This window comes from Hylobates moloch, unplaced genomic scaffold (assembly GCF_009828535.3).
Source record: "Hylobates moloch isolate HMO894 unplaced genomic scaffold, HMol_V3 SCAFFOLD_17, whole genome shotgun sequence".
Classification (NCBI taxonomy): Eukaryota; Metazoa; Chordata; class Mammalia; order Primates; family Hylobatidae; genus Hylobates; species Hylobates moloch.
The window spans coordinates 28,208,473-28,229,805 of record NW_026652292.1 but is presented as its reverse complement, the minus strand read 5'-3'; the positions used below and the strand labels follow the sequence as shown (position 1 = coordinate 28,229,805).

The 21,333-nt window shown below is 37.6% G+C and overlaps 1 protein-coding gene across 2 annotated transcripts in view; it reads right to left on the bottom strand.

Annotated features, from left to right (window-relative positions):
• Window positions 1-6,346: 6,346 nt before the first annotated feature.
• Window positions 6,347-21,333, bottom strand: part of CDH6 (cadherin 6) — a 137,133-nt gene continuing 122,146 nt past the window's right edge. Inside the window, exons 9-12 of one of the 2 annotated variants that reach the window (XM_032135664.2) lie at window positions 19,163-19,284; window positions 17,993-18,110; window positions 17,577-17,828; window positions 6,347-12,668 (exon numbers count right to left, since the gene is read on the bottom strand). In XM_032135664.2, the coding sequence (XP_031991555.1) occupies window positions 12,178-12,668; window positions 17,577-17,828; window positions 17,993-18,110; window positions 19,163-19,284 (983 nt within the window). In that variant the 3' untranslated portion in view covers window positions 6,347-12,177. The remainder of the gene's footprint in view (window positions 12,669-17,576; window positions 17,829-17,992; window positions 18,111-19,162; window positions 19,285-21,333) is intronic. The other variant, XM_032135665.2, reaches the window with a different exon arrangement.

The following is a 21,333-nucleotide window of genomic DNA, read 5'->3' as shown; positions in this document are numbered from 1 at the left end:
TTAAGGATCATGTCAGGAAGTTTATGTCTGAATTATGACAGGTTTATAGAAAAGTAAGCAATTAAAAAAAGAGGCAGTTAATTTCAGGAAAAAATAAAGTAGAACAAGGAAGAAAGTGAAATTATAGTGCAGTATAAGGCTCAACTGTGAACAATATTTACATAGGAGTCATAATAGAAACTTTGAATGTTGAACTACCAGTTGTGCTATCTATATTGGAATGATGAGGGAAGAGTGTGCGTGTGTGTGTGTGTATTTGAGAGAGAGAGAGAGAGAGAGAGAGGTGGGCAGTGGGAGGGAGGGGTTTTGGGGATATCATAGGTAGTCTAAATCCTTACTCTCCGTAGTGAGAAGTCAGTAGATAATAGTCAAAACTATAAACCCCAGAACTAGTAGTGTTAATTTGAACCATCTAAAATTGTTGATATTAACCCCTTTTCACCTACGAAAATGGTAGCTTCTAATGATTCCTATTATTTAGAAACAGGGATGTCAATAATAGAAGCACTATCTTGAAGAGTTAAAGTGGGTATCTGTGGGTAACAAGATGCAAGTGGAGTGGAAAGTTTTTGCCATAAGCTTTGAAGAACTATTTGGCATTTTAAACAATATATTAATTTAATAAAATTAAAGTTAATAAAAAATGAGTAAGTGTCTTACTTCCAAATCACCTAAGTGAAAAGACCCAACGTTACTAGGAGAAATGATTAATAGCAGTAATTGATCTAATTGTGACCACTTTTTCTCCTGTAAGATTTTTACCTTTTAAAAAATGACTATTAGGCGAGCTTAATCTGGAAGACAAAAATAGTCTGTTCTAATAGCCTGTTTAGGACTTTAATTGAAAATGTGGTTGCGTCTTCCTCCAATTAAACTAATTGAAGTGGAATTCTGATTGGGCCCTGTGAGAGAGGAGTTCCCCAGCTGAGGCTCATAGAATAACAGCTGACTCTAAAAAGAGAAAAATAGAAGCAAAAGCTTAGGAAGACTGGTGAATCAACTCGAGGGATTTCAATCTACTTATTGACTGACATATGCAGGGAAAGTAGCCAGAAAATTTCTGAAAAAAATGTGGGGTTGTGGGAAGCTTCATCGGAGGTTTTAAATAAATGCGTCTGAACTACTCCAGGTATTTTAATTAGAAACCTGCAACCTTTTCCAGAAAGGGCACCTGTTTTAATCCCTTCATTATTTACAAGACAAGCCTATACTTTGCATCCAACAGGTACGGGAAAGTTGTAAAGTATATGCAAATATTAAAATATTAAATATTTAAATGAATAAATAAATACAATTTAAATACAATATAAAATATTAACATATTAAAAATATTAGAACTTCCCTCCTCATCCCTTAGGAATGCCTAAGGGCTGTGGAGTGCATAAAATAGCCCCAATTATTTCCGGAGTTGGACTGGGGAATTTGCACTTTAGAGAAGCATTCTGGTGATTTTGCTGTAGGTTCTCGTGCTCTTTGGAGGCCCAGCTCAGGTCTAATGCCCAAACCAATCTGTCCCTCGACCTTTTCTCACTTGATAGCTATCATTTGTATAATTTTATTTTGCCAAATTCTTTTAAGGTAAATGCTTTGGACCCTGTTCTCATGCTGCCAATAAAGACATACTAGCGACTGGGTAATTTATAAAGGAAAGAGGTTTAATTGACTCACAGTTCAGCATGGCTTGGGAGGCCTCAGGAAACATAATTATGGTGGAAGGGGAAGCAAACATATCCTTCTTTACGTGGTGGCAGCAAGGAGAAGTGCAGAGTGAAGGTGAGGGGGAAAGCTCCTTATAAAACCATCAGATCTCGTGAGAACTCACTATCATGAGAACAGCATGGAGGTAACTAGCCACATGATTCAATTACTTCCCACCAGGTCCCTCCCACCACATGTGGGGAATATGGAAACTACAGTTCAAGATGAGATTGGGGCGAGGACACAGTCAAACCATATCAGATCAAAAGGGAGCTGAACAATCTGGATTTAACACATTTATTGTTTTCAGTATAAATTACTTACTAAATATATATTTAATTGTGATTTAACTTTTGTAACTTTGCAGGATTTTTACATAAATGTTTTCATAAATAAAAAATAGTTTGTCATTTTCTTCCTGATTTATGATAAAGACAGAATATATTTTTCACATAAAGTGCTTATCACATGAGATGTTCAAAAATTGGTGAAAATGAGCTCAATCCTTAATATACTATTTAATGTATTTTAATACTATAATTGAATACATTTAATAATGCTTGAGGTAGTAAAACATAAGAAAACATTGTCATAAATTAGCATTAAATTGGAAATAGTGGCATTCTGAGATAACTATCAGCTCTTTCTGAATCTCTGCCAAAACCGTAAGTCAGGAAAGAATCGGGTGTCTTTCTTAAGCTTTTGATCCTGACCTTCTGAGAATAAGAAAAAAATGGCAATAACATAAACAAATTTCTGATCAATAAACTTCTGTCTTCTCATTTTGTGATGGGTGAGAGGACAGACAGGGAGGGTTAAGATAATTACCGTCTTTTTTCTGGAATCCATCCCTCCTTCTAGCTCTCTTAGCAGATTAGCTCTAAGCTTTGACTGTGTCTCTTCCTCCAAGTTTCAACCCTTGACATCACCTTAGTTCCTTAGAATTTACCGTAATATCAGTGATGATTGTGGAAGAAACCCTGTATGACTCAAGTTGAGTTTCTGCTCCTCAGAGGAACCAGAGTTTAACACAGAAATTAAGTTCAGTTACAGAAAAATTAGGCAAGTATGTGTCTTCTAGTTTGGGAACAAAGATTTGTAGCTGCTTTTCTGCCACGCGGACACCCACCTAACTGAGCAGTTGGGTTTTCTGGGGATTTCTGGGGGGAAGAAGTGGATTCCATGGCTGCTCAGGGACAGAGCAAGGCTCCCTTCCTCCCCTACAACTACTCCTTCAGTCAGAGTCTAGATCACCTAAGAAGATACAGGGAGTCCTAATTCCTCTCCTTTTACCTCACCTTTCACAGAGCATTCTCACCCTTCAGAGGGCTCATTACAATCTGATATTTGCAGTTCAACAGTGTCAAGCTTATTCTTATAAAAGCAATTAGAGCTTTTGTAGTCTTAGGTGGAATTTTATGCGTCTTGGGGATATTTTTCCTTAGGAATACGGCTCTGTTTGAATCATAGGAATCAGCTAGGTAATGGGGTTAATAGCAGAATCTTGCTCTTCAGGCTCTTTTTTTTCTTCACAGAAGCTTTGGACCGATCTTATGGAGAGGAATATCTCCCAAGCTGCAGCCACCAGCAGTGTCCGACATCATCTGAATCTATATAAAGGAAAAAAAGTATCCTTTTTTCTCCCAATAAATATTCTCATAAATGGGTAGGATTGGACTATGCATTCAAAGGGCAAAATGTGGGGCTCGATGGCAGATTGCAGAGTCTGAGTTAAAAGAAGTGAGTTTAATTCGAATTCCTGTGATGGGGACTTAAAGGCAAATGACCCCACTTTCTTTGTGAATGTTAGAACCTGTTGTACAGAGCTTTCCTGAGAGTAATATAGATATAGTTATTATAAAGTGCTGTATAAAAGTAAGGCATTATTATCAGGCAGCTAAGCAAAGTGAAAAGCTTTAATAAAACTTATCCTTTACTGACTACAAGGAGGCTTTTTAAAAAACCAACGTGCAAACATGACATTATTCGCCTTTAAAAAGTTAAGGTTTGGGGACAAAATGGCTCAGGAAGCAATAAGATGATCTAATATATCAAGGAAGACATTTTAAAAAAGGAATAATTACGTTGTAGAGAGAGGTAGGAGACAATCTACTTCTTTTAAAGAGCTGTATCTATTCATAGCATATTTGGAAAAGTATTGAATTCAGGAAAATGAAACCTAGAAAGGTGCTCTAAAAAATCAGGATGTAATTCAGTACAAAATGTTTAGTCAGGCGAATTAAGATTAATGACAGGATATTAAACCATAGCAGTCTTTGATGGAGGAATGTGCACAAAACAAGGTGTGTGTCCTGTTTAACCCCGAATCCCTATCACCTTGATCTGTGCCTGGCTCAGAGTAGGTTCTCAAATGATTTTTGGTAGAATGAATGTAAAAGTTCAGGAGTATCGCTGAAGGGAGATGTCTCAACCAAGCAGAAATTAATGTCTGAATTGTGCAAAGAGATACCTACTTCATGGTTCAGATTTATTATCAAGATGTATGCCAAGGCTTTTTAGCTTCTTCAATTATTCCAAACTTTTGGCAATCACAAGACCAGAATGCTCTCTGCAAGTGGTGGTGGTGAGTGGTCAACAAAACTTAGAATGAAAGAAAACAAGTTTTTTTTACTGGAAAACTTCATCTCTTAGGGTTGGGATGGCACATAGGTCACATTATGCTGCCATTGGTGGCTGCTTGGGGCCTTCCCTTTAGGGATTCTAGGGTTATATCTAGGTGATCCATGAAAAAATGTCAGTTGATTGGCAATGTCTGCCATGGGCATCGGAGTCAGGCGTGGTGGACAAACACCTCTTAAGATGGTTTTTAACTTGAAGGTTGAATTTGTGAACAACTTCCTACCTTCTCCGTTAATAACGCCCTCATGATTATTATGGAATGTAGTTTATTATGGTGACTGAAACAGGGGAATTTGGGAAAGATATTGCAAGATTGACAGGGACTGAGGCTGTATGTGGCAGAAGCTCTTAGCGCTCAGTGGATACACATGTGCTTGTCTACATTTCCCTGCCTCTTCCTAGTTAGTTTGGGGCCGTGTGACTGAATTCTCCTTGTCAGGGTCACCTTGCAGGCAGTGTGCTCCAGATGGCATTGCTACCGGGGAAGAGAGATCTACAAACGCCCTGAACTTTGCAATAGTGAGGAACACACTTTATGGAGATGTTGGATTTTGTCTGCTGCCGCCGCCAGGTTAATTACCCTAATATGTAATTATTATGGGAAGTGGTTTGTTCAGGTGATGGGAAAAAGCTTACTCTATCTAAATGTTTGCAGGTCTGAGACCTCACATTGCACTTCCTGCCTACCTTACCATTAGGTAAGTGAAATTTTCTAGAATCCTGCAGCCTTCATTTGTTCTGTCGTCGCCTCAGGGGTACCATAACCCTGGTGGAGTTGCAGAGTTGGGGCCAGGGTGGGGTGGGGTGGGGAGGGACTTGGCTGTAGAGCACTGTGCATACTACTGGACAATGTACCTGTTCTTCAAAAAGTGTATTTCTAATTGCATCATTCCCTTCTGTGGGTTTCTGTTTCTGACCAAGTTAACTTTAAATGGCAAAACAAAAACAAAAGCAAAACAGCAAATGTTATCTTCTTTGGCATTTGTGATCCTTGTGTTCTGATGTCATGTGATTTTTCCAAGACTAGTCACTTTCAAGGACCTCAGCAGAGACCAGTGACATGGCTTAAAATCTCTTTTCTCTTTCCCCTGCTATTCTTTTTGATTTCTTATCTCACTTTATCTCAATCCTACTGATTCCTAAGCCTCCCCCACACGCCTCTACCTGGGCAGAAACAGTTTCTCCTTCCTAAGGACACTTTCATGAGTATCTCTCATGAGATGCCTCCACAGCACCTTCTAGTGTGTACTGTGGAGATGAGCTTATCTCATTGCTTCCCCCCAGACCATGAGCTTCTGGAGAGGAAGCAAAGTTCACCAATCTGACTTACTGTCAAATATTTGGCGGCGCACAGTGGAGTGCCTAATACATATGGAACAAATGAATAAATGAAAATCTTCTTTGCAAAGCTATGAATTCTCACAGTTAAAAAAAATTATGAAATGGCCCCTGTAGAAATAGAAGGCAGCTTAAAAAAGAACATGCATGTAAAATATTACAGCTCTAAATATGCTAAAAACATTTTATTTACTCATAGTATCAGAATGCTGGAAGGGTTTTATTTTTATGTTCCTCAGATCTGACTGCTGTTTTATCTTTTTTTTTTTTTTTTAAATCAGAGACCCAGGGACAATTGTGTTTATGGGAGTGAAATAATGGATGGAGATTTGGGAGGGGCAAAAATACAGAACTGTCCTTTTTTTTTTTTTTAATCTAAAGCAATTACCATGAAAACAAACAGCTTTCTTCTCAATAAAGCAATTCCATAAATAATAGTAGAATTCTTGATGTCCCAGCAGTAAGAAATCTGCAGGGCAGTGCCAGTGATATATATTGCTGGCTGGGAAAAACTATTGTTTATAAGCTAATTATTGTACAACAAGTCAGCTTTTGTTAGCTTTCTGAGAGGTTAAAACAGCAGGTTCAGAAAGATAAAGTATGTCAGCATGTATATTTAAAAAATATGTGATTACAAACAATAGTTTGAGAGAATTGAAAAAAAAACAAGTTAGAAAAAAACCAGTTTATTAAGTAATATCATATAAATAACTTGTTACAAAAATTGATTTGCAAAAGGCATATTTACTCTTTGTGAGAAATCACTTTTTAAATTGCATTCTTTTCAAATTCATAAGTCTAAGAAAACAAAAACAAAATAAAAGAAGCCATTTCAAGGAGTGCGTATTTGCCATTTGACTGCAACAAAAGGCCCGGCCACACTGAGCTAAAAGTTAATACTCTCGACCCCATTCTTCTAACACAGAAAACTTTCTCAGGTAAACTGCGAGGTTATGAGAATCCCCCTAACTAGAAATGTTGATGGGAACTGAGCATTGCTTGCTTTCATCAGGTGTTCTTGTTGCCAAAGACATGAACGATACTGAGGAAAACGATAAGAGTGAGCATTCCCGCCAGTAAATCTTTAAGGGTGGCATCCGCTTCAATTTATACTTGGAAGTATTTTTAATTAAAAGCAATCAATACCAAAAAGCTTTTATTTTCTGGGTTTAAAAATCACAAATCACAGTGGGAGAATGCCAAATTGCTTTAGCTTGGTACTACTGAAGATGCACATAGCATTTATTATAAGGCCTACTCTTATGCAGTTCACTCTCAAAGCGATGAAAATAATCTCAAACCAAACAGTACAGTGGGTTTGAAGCGTTCCTACGTTTCTTCCGAGCAGATCAGTTTTACATTTGCTACACAGCATTCCCCACGAATGCCTAGTAATTCTATACATTTGATTCTTTAATAAACACTAAACTAATAGATCATAGGAAACTAAAAGCTTAGAGAAGGTGCCTCCAGACATATTTACATAAATAACGTAGCCTCACAAGAAAGACCGAGATCTCATTAGCGTGGAATGCTTTTTCCACAAGGCTGGGTCCATGCCTCATTTGTCAAATTAACCCCATTTGAGGAGAAATTTGAGTTTGTGGTTCACCGGTTTTTGAAAAAAAAAAAAAAAAAAATGGAATTAAGCAACTTGTAAAAGCTCTTTTGAAATTAATCTAATAACCCAGTGGCTCCTCAGCTAAGTGCCTCAGTCCTGTCTGAAATACGGTGGGTAAGAGCCTTTGCTTCCATTTGACCTCTTTTCAACACTTTCATCTGCCGGTTCTGTTGCGCTAACGTTTCCCCAAATAAAAATGAAAATGCACCGTAAATAAGGTATTACAAAAAGGGGAGTAGATTAAAGATTGTCTCAGCAATGCTTAAATTGACGATGCAGAGACCATAAACTTCTGGCTTTAAAAATGAGCTATTTCTTTATTAACTTTTAACAAGTGTATGAGTCAATGTATTTTCTTTTAAGAGGGTATTGCTCTCCACATTAAATATGGTCGGGGTCTGATATTTTTAGTAGAGAATTATCCCTTTAGAAAATTATTCCATAAAGATGCCATAGGGAGATTAAAAATGCTGTGACCGTAAGAGCTACTAAACATTTAAGGAGACCATAGTATAATTCTATATTCTCTGGAAAAGGAATCTGCTTGTTTGAGCTTACGAAATAGCTCATTTTCCTGAAGATTCACATACCAAGTGTTAATTTTTCTACTCTTATAATCTGATAAGGAAGGTTGTGGTGTTAATTTAAACACAGTAGACTGCTTGGATTTTTGAGTCCCCTTTTAAAATGTCACAATTCAAACAAGATTTCATCTTGATAAAACATAAAAATTAAGATTACACTAAAATGATCCTTGTTAGAGGATACATTTCAAAATAGTGGGGGAATCATGACTTTTTAGAGCCTTCTTCCAGAGTAATTACACTGCTTCAAAACTAGTTATTAGGATAAAATAATTTATTTGGTGGTCTCTTCCTGGTGAAAATGAATTTAGCTGATAAGGATGAGTACCTGATTTGAATATTTAGTTTGCACTCAGGAATCAACTTTGATTTTCTTTTCAACTGCATACTTTTTATGGTGCTTGAGTATATAGAATTGTCCAAGTCACAGTTTACACACCATTATCCCCAATGGGATATCTATTTCCAGGCAAAGCATTTGATGTGAGATACTGTTCAGCCAATCAGGACACTGAAAATTTATATATGTAAAAGTAAAGTAATGGAAACATTCTAAAGTTAATTTGGATTTATAAAATTTGGATGCCCTAAGCTATAGATTCAATTTTTAAGGCCGGGCGCAGTGGCTCACGCCTGTAATCCCAGCACTTTGGGAGGCCAAGGTGGGAGGATCATGAGGTCAGGAGATGGAGACCATCCTGGCTAACGTGGTGAAACCCTGTCTCTACTAAAAAATACAACAAAAATTAGCCGGGCGTGGTGGCGGGCGCCTGTAGTCCCAGCTACTGGGGGCGCTGAGGCAGGAGAATGGCGTGAACCCGGGAGGCGGAGCTTGCAGTGAGCCGAGACCGCGCCACTGCACTCCAGCCTGGGCGACAGAGCGAGACTCCGTCTCAAAAAAAAAAAAAAAAAAAGAAAAGAAATTTTAAAGACTTTCTGCACAACTCTTTGGGAGCTGAAAATAAAAACTAAACCACACGTTTTTTATACCGAGTTAAAATTAAATGGGCAGGTTTTGTTCCATCTGAAAAGGGAGTAATTTCATTGTCGAACATCCCTTTATGGACCCAAACTGTAAAGGCAGGAAAGTTCTGAAATAAACATCTATTTACCGTGCCCAGATTCCCTCTCTTGTGGTTCTATGGAATAATCTTTGCTTCTTTCCCATTTGGTTTATTTACTTATTTGGGCACAACTGTTTTTTAGGCCTTTCAGAAGAAAGTGGCCAGGAAGTGAAGGGGCTTTAAACAATGGCTTAATGTTTTTTTAAAATTCAGCTTATTCTAGGGAATATCTTAGTAGTTTAAAGGAACTCTTGCTTTTGAATAGAGGGCAAAAACATATAATCAGAAAGCTCTCAATGTCCTTGAAACAACCCACAAAAGCAATCTGGTTATGCCTAATGAATTTTAGTTTCTCAGTGATTGAAACAAATATTAAAATTTTACTTCTTCCCACTCTCTTTCCATCTGTCCCATCACCAACATCTAAAATTAGGAAACAGACAATGGAAAAACTGAGCTGAAAATTATTTTTTTCTTCAGTAATCTTTCATGTTGCCTGGGACCTAGCAATTAAAAAAAAAACCTGCGCATGCAATGATGTTTGACCTGATACTCAGGTGGGGTGGGAAGGAAGTGAGACGAAGCCAGAGAATGATGGAACTATGGCTCTTATTGGTTCCACGATGTCAAAGAGTCTGAATTATAGGAAAACATCACTCCAACTTGATACTTACAATACCCTGGTACTAAATATTTAGCCCCAGTCTCAAATTATCCAATTTCCTATTAATTTACTTCATCATCAGCTTTTATGATAAGAGATTAAAATTATTTCTGTAAGTAGTCATATTAACCTGTTCTTGGTATGCTGTGTCATCTTCAGGGAGGGATAAAAGACCTTGCCAATTACATCTCAGATATTCTGCTATAGAACTACTTACTTTTACTTATTAGGAGAACGCAGATCTTACCCTTAAACATTGGAAATTGCTAGTGTCAATCCTCAACTTCAGATGATACCTTTCTTTTTACAGGACTATCTTCCTTGATTCAATTTGTTACATGACATGAAACATACAGATAGAGACCTCTTTAATTTTACAGTAAATCGTGTGATTAAGGTGCTGTTCTATTGCTATGAATAACTAGTTTCTAATTTTACTAAGCTTTTTTCAACACTTACCTGTGACTATGATACATATCAATTTATTAGAGTGAAGACCTCATATAGCCTTTTGTTTGCATTCGTGTGTGTGTGTGTGTGTGTGTGTGTGTATGTGTGTGTATGTGTGTGTATGGAGAACTAGAAAAAAGAAACCCTGAAAGCAGGAAATAGCTCAAGCACGAAATACTTGTTACTATATAGGGCAGTCCATTATAAAATTGGAAACCATTCAGAAGACACAAGGAATAATATGATTGTAAAAAATTTTCACTCTAATCAGGTAACCCAAAATACTACATTTCTCTTAACGTTTCCATCTTTACTTCTTGGGTAATACGCCTATTTAAAACTTAACGAAACAGCAATGTGTTTCCAAACAGAAAATATGTACTGATATGACAATATCCCCAAATGGAAATGACACTAAAATTATTTGTAGAAAATTAATATTAATTGAAAATAAATCCCTAAGACTAATAAGTGAAGTCAGCATATTCTTAAGTATATAGATATACAGAGCCTGTCTTTTAGGTTTTCAAAACAAGGATGTTTTCATTATAGTACGCTGGAATTTCTGATGACTGCACAAGGTAAGATTCTAATGATAAGTGCCATTAGAACAGCGTGTGAAATAAACGATTTGAATCTGCCAGAAGGATTAGTTCAGTTCATTTGGGTCCTCTGGATAATAATTGACTATGAGGCTAATTGCATAATTGAGAAATAATAGATTGGATGGATTTTACATTACTTTTCTGTCATAGTTTGAGATCATTACTTTATCATTAGTTCAAAGTCAAGGATGGCAGGATGGTCATGAAAGCAAAGTTAAAAACAATGAAAAAAATTAATACTTTTGAAAATCAACTATCATTTTAATTACAATCTTAAACACTTTTGTTTAAGGGAATCCAATTTTCCCCTTGCAAGGGTCTTCCAAACATGGAATATGTAGGTTTTCATCATAATCTCAATGTTGTTTATCCAAATGTATCACGTTATATAAATATGTAGAGGTTTCCAGATGTCAAGGGCAGGGTATTAGGTTCAAGTGTGGCTGGCTCTAACCTCTCCACTGAACTCCAAGAGTGAGATTTAAGTTTTATTTAATCTAACTTTACTAATTCAACTTAGTCGTGTAAGAAGGATATGAAGAATATGAATTATTGTACTTCACACTGCTACTTTCATGTACAGTATAGTAGAATAATACTGACAACTATAGACAAGAAGTTAAAATTTGTCTCAGGAAAATTCTTTCAAGAATTTTTAAACAATTTTGACGTTAGCCTACTGATAGCTGAAAGAATTTCAAGTGACCCGTGATACATGTGGTGGCCAAAACTTTTAATATATGCTAAAATATATTTCCTTTGTTAACATTATTAGCTATTTCCCTCCCCCTTTATATGGTACAAAGGCAAATTTCGCATGTCTAGTCTAGGATATAACAAACTATGAGTTAATGGAAGGAATGAAGTCGTACTAGGTTTGTGGTTGTTTTGGGATGTTACCGTTTAATTTGCTTCTATTCCTTAAGAGTAATGAGAATTTTAACATATGGGCGGATTTGAGCTTTTGAATAGTAGTTGCTGCCAGAGAAAGTTCTTGAAGAACAAATAGCATGGGCAAGTGTTATTTTAAATTCTTTGTGACACAAATAAACACCCCTATGTAGTTTATCTCCTTGTGAGCCGATATGCCCTCATTTGTTTTACTATGATGATATTTTTATCTTTAAAGCACAGTCCCTTATCCCATTAGCCTGTGAAATGTACAGTTAGGGCAGTTGGCTGACCTGACATGGAGTGTAGTAAAACACCAGGACAAGAAGTGGGCACGTTGCCCTGAGAACAAGTGGAAATACTGTCCCCTGTCCTCCCCTCCGGCACCTGCCTGTTGGGCTGACTTGGTTAACTGGATGCACTAAAAAATAAAAATTTGCCCCTTGGAAGCTCATAAAAGCGTACTAGAAAAAAGTCTCTAACATTGGATCCACACGGACTGCAGCCATTGGCTTCTGGAACGGGTAGAACAGAGAACCCTTCACGGAGTAGTGGATAAATATAAAGAAATAGCCACTTCACATATTTCAGTGTCGTATTGGAAAATGAAAAAGGCAACAGATTAGCAGTCTTTGTCACTGTCCACTCCTCCATACATATCTGCAAGCTTTTTGAATCGAGGTCCCCAGTCACTAAGGTAATCATAGTCTTGATCTCCATCCGTGGTCACTGACTCCAGGGAGCTCAGGGAATCCGCCACGGAGCCAGTGCCTTCATAGGCGTAAGTGGCCAAGGAGTCGTATGGCGGGGCAGTGGGGTCCGTGTCATTTTCCTTTAACCTTTGGTTAATGAAATCTCTGACATCGGTGTTGTCGCGAGCTGTTGGAGTCCGTCGGGGTAGAAAAAGGGCTTCGGGCACAATGTCCCTTCGTAATTTGTTGTCCTCTATGGCTTCAGGATTCCTCAGGGTGCCGATATCAAAAGCCTGGGTGTCCTCCTCTCCACCACCTTCGTCGTTGTAACTGACAATGTTATCTCTGATGTCCTCTTTGGAAATAATCAAAGGCTCTTTTTTTCGCTGCCGCCTCAGAGCTGCAAACAGCACCACTGTCACTGGAAGCAGAAAACAAAACAGAAAGGGAAGGAAAAGTTAATTTGCTGCCCAATTAATGTCAGGAAGAAACACCGTGCTGAAATGTGAAGTTTTAAAAGTTCTCTAGAAAATGCAGACTCAACTTTTATTTCTTTAAGGATGCACTTGCCTCCATCCATGATCAAACCGGGACCCATAAAATGGAGTAAATATTTGAAAGAAGATTATAATTTAAGTAGAGGATAAAACACCATCATATTTTGGCAGTAGTTCCTTTTTACTTTGAAATGGCAAACTAGTTTCAAGGTAAGAAAAATATAATAAAAAAAAGAAGCTCCACCTCAGTGAAAGTACTGCAATCAGGGTGCAAATTATGCTGAACACCTAAAATGCACTGAAACTGGTTACAAGGACAAGACTGGCACCTTTGGGAATGTGTTGAAGGGTTTGCATAACTCCACATCTAAAATAACTTTTGCGCTATGCCTTTTTTTCCTGAGAAAAGTGTAAAATTAGTTTAAAATCCAAAGTAGACATTGAATATTTGCATACCTTTCCTAATATAAAGCAATATTATTCCAGAAAATACCTGGAGAGACCCAGATATAATTCAGAAAGCCATTTTGGATTTCGAGATTGGCTAATTTGAAGGGGGCAGATAAGAATCCACATGCCATATTATTTGTTTGAGCTAAATGAAATAAATACATGTGAGTGAGATTTTTTATTTTTCAAAGGTTCATGTTCTATAAGTTTGTTACTGAGAATGTTCATTCTTTTGATTTTTCCTTCCTAACTCAAATTAGAGGTAAAACAAGAATTGTGTTTAAACAGCTCCTGATCTTTCTTCACAGCTGGCTGTGTGGAACACAGCTGGCTACTTGTAGAGAGACACATCTATCTACGAATGGACATATGGGTGAGAAAATAAAAACACAGTAAAAGCTTAGAGAGAAAACAGCCATCTAGGCCAAAAAGTGCATTGTTAAACTGGGCTTGTGCAGACGAGTGTATTACAGGAAGTCGCAGTAATGTCTCTTTACTATTTCATCTATAACAAGGCCCAATTTTTATGAGCCATGAAAACTGAATTACTGCAATAAGAATTACAGAATACTGCCTTTTTAGTGAGTACACAAAACTACCTATATAATAATAGACCCATGTATCTATATATTAAAATTTCATTAGTATTAATAATAGTTGGTTACCCGTTGAGAGCTTTCTATGTGTTAAGCACTGTACTAAGTGCTTAACATACTGAATCTCATTTAATTATCATAGTAGCCCTACAAGTAGATACCATCATTAAAACCCCATTTTACATAAAAGGAAGTTGAAGTTTAAAGATGTTACATGTACATGCAATTCAAGTCCAGGTTGGTCAGACTAAAAAGCCTGCACTCATAATTGCCATGTTTTGAAGCAGATTTGGAGTATAGACTATTTCCAAAGGAAATGTAACTTTACCACTTTCAAGTATGTGGTTTCGTAGTTGTACGCACCCTCTTTTGCTGCCAGAAAGTATCCTGATGCCTTGTTTGATGCAACCATTCAGGGTATTTATTCATTCACGCATTTGATAATATTTATGTTGTGCCTACCCTGTACCAGGTACTGTTCTAGGCACTGAGTGGGTGGGTGGGGTGGGGGACAGTTGGATGGAGACAAAATAAACAATGTGTATAATAAATAAGGAAATAGTTAGAAGGTGATAAGTGCAATATGAACATGAAAGAGCAGAGCAGAACAAGGTGGAGAAAAATACTTCTGTATATGTTTGAGGAGCCCATATGAACATACAGCACAGTTTTTTTTTTTTTTAAGACAGAATCTCACTCTGTCACCGAGGCTGGAGTGCAATGGCGCGATCTCAGATCACTACAACCTCTGCTTCCCAGGTTCAAGCAATTATCCTGCCTCAGCCTCCTGAGTAGCTGGGATTACAGGCGCCCACCACCACGCCCAGCTAATTTTTGTATTTTTAGTAGAGATGGGGTTTCACCATGTTGGATTAGGCTGGTCTCGAACTCCTGACTTCAAGTGATCCGCCTGCCTCAGCCTTGCAAAGTGTTGGGATTACAGGCGTGAACCACCATGCCCAGCCAGCACAGTTTTGTATATGTTATTGGAGGGAGGTTGCATAATTTGAGCAAAGACATGAAGAGAACTGCAGGGCTTTGGGCAGAGGGATGCTCATGATCTACCTTTCATACTGGTTGCCAGTGTGAACAATGACATGGATTTGCAAAACAGAGGGTTGTAATTAAGGACATCCATTGGGATTAGAGAACAGAATCAAGCCAACTGTCTCTCCAAGAATTAAGCTCTTATGTACATGGGCTCATTCAGTCACGTAAGGCAAGGGGCAGGCATTTATCACCTCCTAATTCTTCCCTGGCTTAAGGTATCTATAGCTTTTATTTTAGTCTTATGCACATCTGAAAGCGCAACTGTCTAGAAGGGAGAGGGCACTCTCAAAAAATCAAAGGCATTTATTCAAGATCTAATTCTTCTACAGCTAAAACTGCCTATATCTTTTCTTATTAGCCCAATGCACATCTGAAGAGGATTTCTTGAGAGTGTCGCTGTCTAGAAGGAGAGCTCTCAGAGCTAACTATTATAAAGTGAAAATGTGATTGCTAAGCACATGGGGCAAACACATTCTTAGAAAGTGATGCCCTATGAGGTGCCCTCAGCAGGAACTGAGTCTCCCCCTTTCCCTTACCCTTTTGAAGCCAGAGGGCAGCAGTAAGATTTTTGGGGGGATAGAGGGACAATTGGGCAAATTTGTGTTCAAATTTCATTGTAAAACTAGAGGGTAAAGAGATCTGGGTTAAATTAAATGATTTGACCATTCTAAGCCTATTTTCTTATTTGTAAAAGAAAATCAATAGCACAGTGCCCAGTCTTATTGTCATGAATGAGTTAATAAATGTGAATGTTTTGCAAACTCTAAGGCATCATAAGACATGAGATGTAGTAGTTGTCTGGATGTTTTTACTGTTGTTTTATTTTTGCAATATCCATTACCATATGATCCACTTGCTGGACTCCAGATTTCTTCCTATATCAATGTGGCTTTCCTTCATTTTCCTCCACTTTCTTCAACTGTCACATTTTAAGTTTGGGCTGTCTTTTGGCCTGGAAATCGCCCTGCATTTCATAAGTTTGAAAAGAAAGTAGAGTGCAGTCTTCAGGCACCAAGCCTGGGGAAGAAAATTTAGGTTGGGAACTTTAGTTTTACCACGTGTTAGACACGTGACTTGGCTACATTACTTCACATCTTGGAGCTGCAGTTTTCATATTTAAGGGACAGATAATTATACACCAAATGGTGCTGAGGATTAGGTGAGAAAAACCTTTGTAAAGCATCTTGCACAGCATCTGACCTATGGTGTGTACCTAACAAAGGCTAAATCCCATTTTTCTCCTTTTTTATTAGGTACAGAATTCCAAAGAGATTAAACAAGATGTGGGAGGCACCGAGGCCAATTAGAAGTCATGAGGAGACAGTGAATTCATTGGAGGAAGGAAATGGAAGGGAGAGAGTCAATGAGTTGACTAGAAGGAAGAAAAGGGGGAAGAGAAAATGGGTAGATGATGACAGAAGGGAAGAATCACCACTGTCAGATGAGAGTTATCGCTCCTTCCATAGACGACAAAAAGAGTCCATGGAATACTCCTTGGGTACAGCCCTACCAATCCAAGGCTTCTAAAAAATCACCCTTTTGATCAAAAAGAACATTCATATCTTTCTCTTCCAAAACAATGTTTACAGACTCACACCATTAGAAACACTGATTTGTCTTTGCACACTGTCAGTTTTTATTTATGCTCATATCTTAAAATACTTTCCCCAAGTCTTAGTTGATAAAGAGAATCGCAGTTCTGTAGTTGAATTTCAAGGCTTCTGTTATAGTTAGCAGGGTTGATGTGGAGTGTTAAGGAGCGCTCGAGCAGGGATCCCTGGGCATTCTGTTCTTGGCGAAATGCAGGTTCTCTTTCACTCTTCTCAAAGTCACTCTGTCTTCATTTTTTTAAAAAGAGTATTTCCCCCTGTATAATTCAGGTTGACTCTTAACTTCTTACCTTTTCTTTCACTATATAGGAAAGCTTTACAAGTCTTGCTTTTATTTTTGGAAGGGCTGCATTAACAAATATTTGATTTCTTAGTTCACAAACAGTCAAGGGCCTGTTGAGAAATCTGAGCTCGACTTGCAGGCTTCATTAGTTGGTTAGGGGTAAAAATTTCTTTTGAATCATTGTTAGACCCTGATTTCCATTTTTATTACATTCATTTCTTTTGGGCCCCCATACTTATTTCCTCAGTCACAGAAGTGATTTATTGTTGAGTGTGAGAAATAGACCTTATGCATGTGGCAATCAGAGAGCAATGCTAAGAAGGTAATCATTTAAATGGTAAATCAACATTAGTTTGCTGGGTTAAAAAAATTTCATAGCTTTTATTTTTCTAGGATGAGAGAAAAGTCATCATACTCCTCCTCCCACTTTCCCATAGATTTTTAAAATTTACCTTTATAGAAAGGGCCCTCATCACACACTCCATGCCAGACACTTAACAACAATGTTTTCCAAGTAAAAAAATTACACAGCAAATGAAATGAAAAGGGCACATTTATGTTGCCCTGAAATCCCCCGAGATTCATTCCCAGTCTGATAGACAAGAGATTCTTTGCTTCCTGGGCAAGCAAAGACACGGGCAAGTTTCACATCTGTTCCTTTTCCAAAGCCATTTGCAAGCAAAAATGAGTTCACATCGTACAGCACAGATTCTCAGCATGTAACTCGACTCACCTAGATCAGGCTGTATGCCTTAATGGGGGAGGCAGATAAATCTAGAGTGTCACAGTAACAGTGTGAGCCCCTCACCATGGGGAGATAGGAGGCAGGGAGAACCAGTTTACCTAGTAGGATCACGATGCACAGAAGGATGGCAACCAGAGCCCCCGTGCTCAGTCCCGTGGGGTGGATGAGCGCCTCCGCATGGCAGGACTGCATGTTCCCGTGGTGGTCACATGCACAGACCCGGACAGTCACTGTCCCAGTGCTGCTTTGAACTGGGTAGTCGTTGTCTGAAATGACCACAGGCAAGAGATAGGTGCTCATCTCGTGTCTATTATAGCCATTTTTCCGAGTTAAGATTCCCGCCGTGTTGTCTGGAACCGGAAAGCAAAGTGGTGAATGTATGTGGATACTGCGCCATATATTGAATCAATTGTGATAGGAAAAGATATAGATACAGATATGTACATATACATATACATACAGATACAGGTACGGATATAGATGGAGATAGAGAAGGTAACTTGAACTCATTTACCTTTGTTGTCTTGAATGGTAAAGTTTGAGCCACTGGCTGCTTCAGGGGCCAAGGAAAACGAAAATTGGTGCCCACTATAAGGGTCGTCCTTGTCAACAGCATGCAGGGTCTGAATCAACTAAGAGAAAAACCAGAACGCTGCCATTAAATTTTGATAACTCAAAAGTGTTTCTTACCGTTTTGCAATAAATTACTTGACAAAATGATTTAAAATTTTAATCATAAAAATGATAGCCTTTAAGTAATATACGGTGAATCTGCTCTATTACTGGGTTAGAAAGCCAAAGGGCAGGGAATGGTTCTTTGTTGTGGGGACACTGTAGGATGTCCTGTGCATTGTAGGATGTTTAGCAGCCACCCTGGCCTCTACCCACCAGATAGCAGTAGCACCTTCTAGTGTGACAATCAAATTCTCTCAAGATACTGCAAATATCCCCAGGGAGGAAATCACCCTGATTGAGAAACATTTAGCCTTGAGTGATGCAAAGCTATAAAATATCCCAATAGTCTGTGACAACATTGCAATTTCACAAAGTAGAGGTGCTCTTTGGACAGTCTGTCTAGAAATGCACTCTTCGCATTACATAAGCTATCAACTTGCAAAAAATGAAAAAGAAAATAAGTGTATAGAACATGGTAACTTCAGCTTTCTACTTGCACATGTACTTTAACAGTGTACTTCTATTTTCACAAACTGAAACATAATTTTTATATCACTGGCAGCAAAGACCTATTTCATGTGGGGACAAATGTGTAAAACAGTAAAACATTCATGAATTTGTATTACTTATACAGATGGTCGATGTAAATAAGTGAAATCATGAATTATAGGCAATTATAAAGTATGTTCTAGTTATTACTTCAAGTACATATGGTAATTAAACTATCTGTTCACCAATAAAGATTTTTCCAATAAAGCTGTGACTAGTCTATTTTAATAAAAACTTAAGATCGATTTGGAATCAGCTTCAGTCTTTGATGAACTTCCAGTACTTCGAAACTGTTAGTTCTCATATGTAAGTCCTGGTTCTTATTTATAGTATTAATTTCCGTAGCATTCACTTCATAGATAATTCACAACTCTCCTTCAGCTCTGTGAATCATCTGAATGATAAGAAGATCTAAATTAATCTGATGTTCAACTCGAATGTACTTTTTAATGAAACTCACCTGATCTGCCTTTGCTTTTTCACAGACAAAAGTTTCATAGAACTCAGCAAATTCTGGGGCGTTGTCATTGACATCTAGAACTTTAATATATAGAGGTACTCGACTACTTTGCTTTGGATTGTCTGTCACATGCCAAAAAGAAAGAAAAAGGCATTTACATGTTGATTGCTGATTCCCTTTAGACAACATCCGCTCAACTCCTTCATTCTCATTCACGCACAGATTCCCCAAGCTGCTGTACTACTGGGCATTAAGTACCGGTGTGGTCACAAAAAGTAGAATGAGATTGTTTGGTACATCTGGAGTTGGATGCACCTGTTAGACACACATGGGTGACAAAGCTACTTGTGTTGATATAGTTCAACTGTATAATAAACCTTAAGATAACACAAAACCAAGAAAGGCATTTTAGAGGTAGATTTTCAAGGAAGCATAGATTTTCATGGGGAGCATACGGACAAAAGGAAGAAGAGGGAAAATGAATGAACCACCAGAAGACCAAAGGATAGTTATTAGTCTTAGTGTTTTAGTTTGAGTGCTGAACGAGAGCAAGATGTCATGCTAAACACTTTGCTATCTTATGTTATTTAATTTTCACAAACTTCTGAGGTAGGCAGAGGTACTGCCCCCATTTTATAGATGAGGAAACTGAGACATGGAGAAGTTACATAATTTATCTGTGTTTACAGAGACAGTAAAGAGTGAAGTCCAGGTTCAAACTTGGATCTGTCTGACTCCAAGCCCAGGCTGTTCATCTGGAATTAATGATAGAGGGGAATCACTGTTTGCAGACCTGAGATAAACAAAGTATTTTGGTTGCCTTCCGTGATAATCTTCTAGCACAGTATGGAAGACAGATTCCTGGTGTAAGAATCAGGAGTTAGAATCTATCACCTCAGCTCTCTTCGTTTACTTCACTTGTATGTCTATTTGTTTTTTCACTTTGTATTTAGTGAGCATCTAATACCTACTATATAGCAGCCTCTATTTGGGATGTTGGGGCACGTAGGAAACATAACAAAGATCCTGTTTCCTGGAGCTTTATTGTAATGGGGATGGACAAACCATAAACTCATAAATATATAATGTGTCAGATGGTAAATGCTATAGAGAAATTAAGTAGGGAAAAAGGATTGAGAGAAATAGAGGTGTTACTTAGTATGATGACCAAGGACTGCTTCTCTGATGAGATATCATTTGCCCAGAGACATTAATGAAGAGAAGGTTTAAGCCATGTGAATATTTCTGGCTCTTCAGGTCGAGGAATCAGTATATGCAAAAGCCCTGAGGTGAGTGGGAGCTGGTTTTATACAAGCTTTTGGTTTCTGTTATATCAAAGGTTGTTAAGAAGATTAGACAGTAAGATTCTTTAAAATGTCTAAAATTTTATTCACACTATTCTTTGAAAGTTAGAGCAGTTGAATATTAATATTTAAGAGTCACCAATACTTTGAAATGTGTCATAGAAACATCATATCTTAAAAACTTTTTTTAAGGCACAAAGCTTAAAATACTTACGAAATGACTGCTTTGGTAAAAAATAAAATTTCATTATCTTAGGAAAAATGGTCATTTTCAGTGGGAAATAATGTTATAATTTTAAAACTTTAAAGGTGCTCTGTCTTTCGTGTCTACATCAGTCCCTTAACATAAATTAACATGAATTTCAAGATAAATCTTGACATAAATTCTGAAGAGCAAATTCCTACCAAACTAATTTCTAATGTGCTGTCCTTATCACTATCTAAAAGCAATGCTTCATTTTGCCCATATTGGTTACTACTCTACCAAATATACTTTAGTCACTTCAAATCTCATGAGTTATATTGACAGAGAATACAAATGTAATAAACTATTCAATATGGACTATTTCACATTAGATACCCAAAGTGAGCTAAAAATGTTTAGAACTTTTAAAACTAAACACAAAGACTAAAAAGTGAGCTATAATTTAGAAGCCTAGTTTTAAACATTGAAATTCTATTTTAACCGGGACCTGTTGTGGGGTGGGGGAAGGGGGGAGGGATAGCATTAGGAGATAAACCTAATGTAAATGACGAGTTAATGGGTGCAGCACACCAACATGGCACATGTATACGTATGTAACAAACCTGCACATTGTGCACATGTACCCTAGAACTTAAAGTATAATAAAAATATATATACATTAA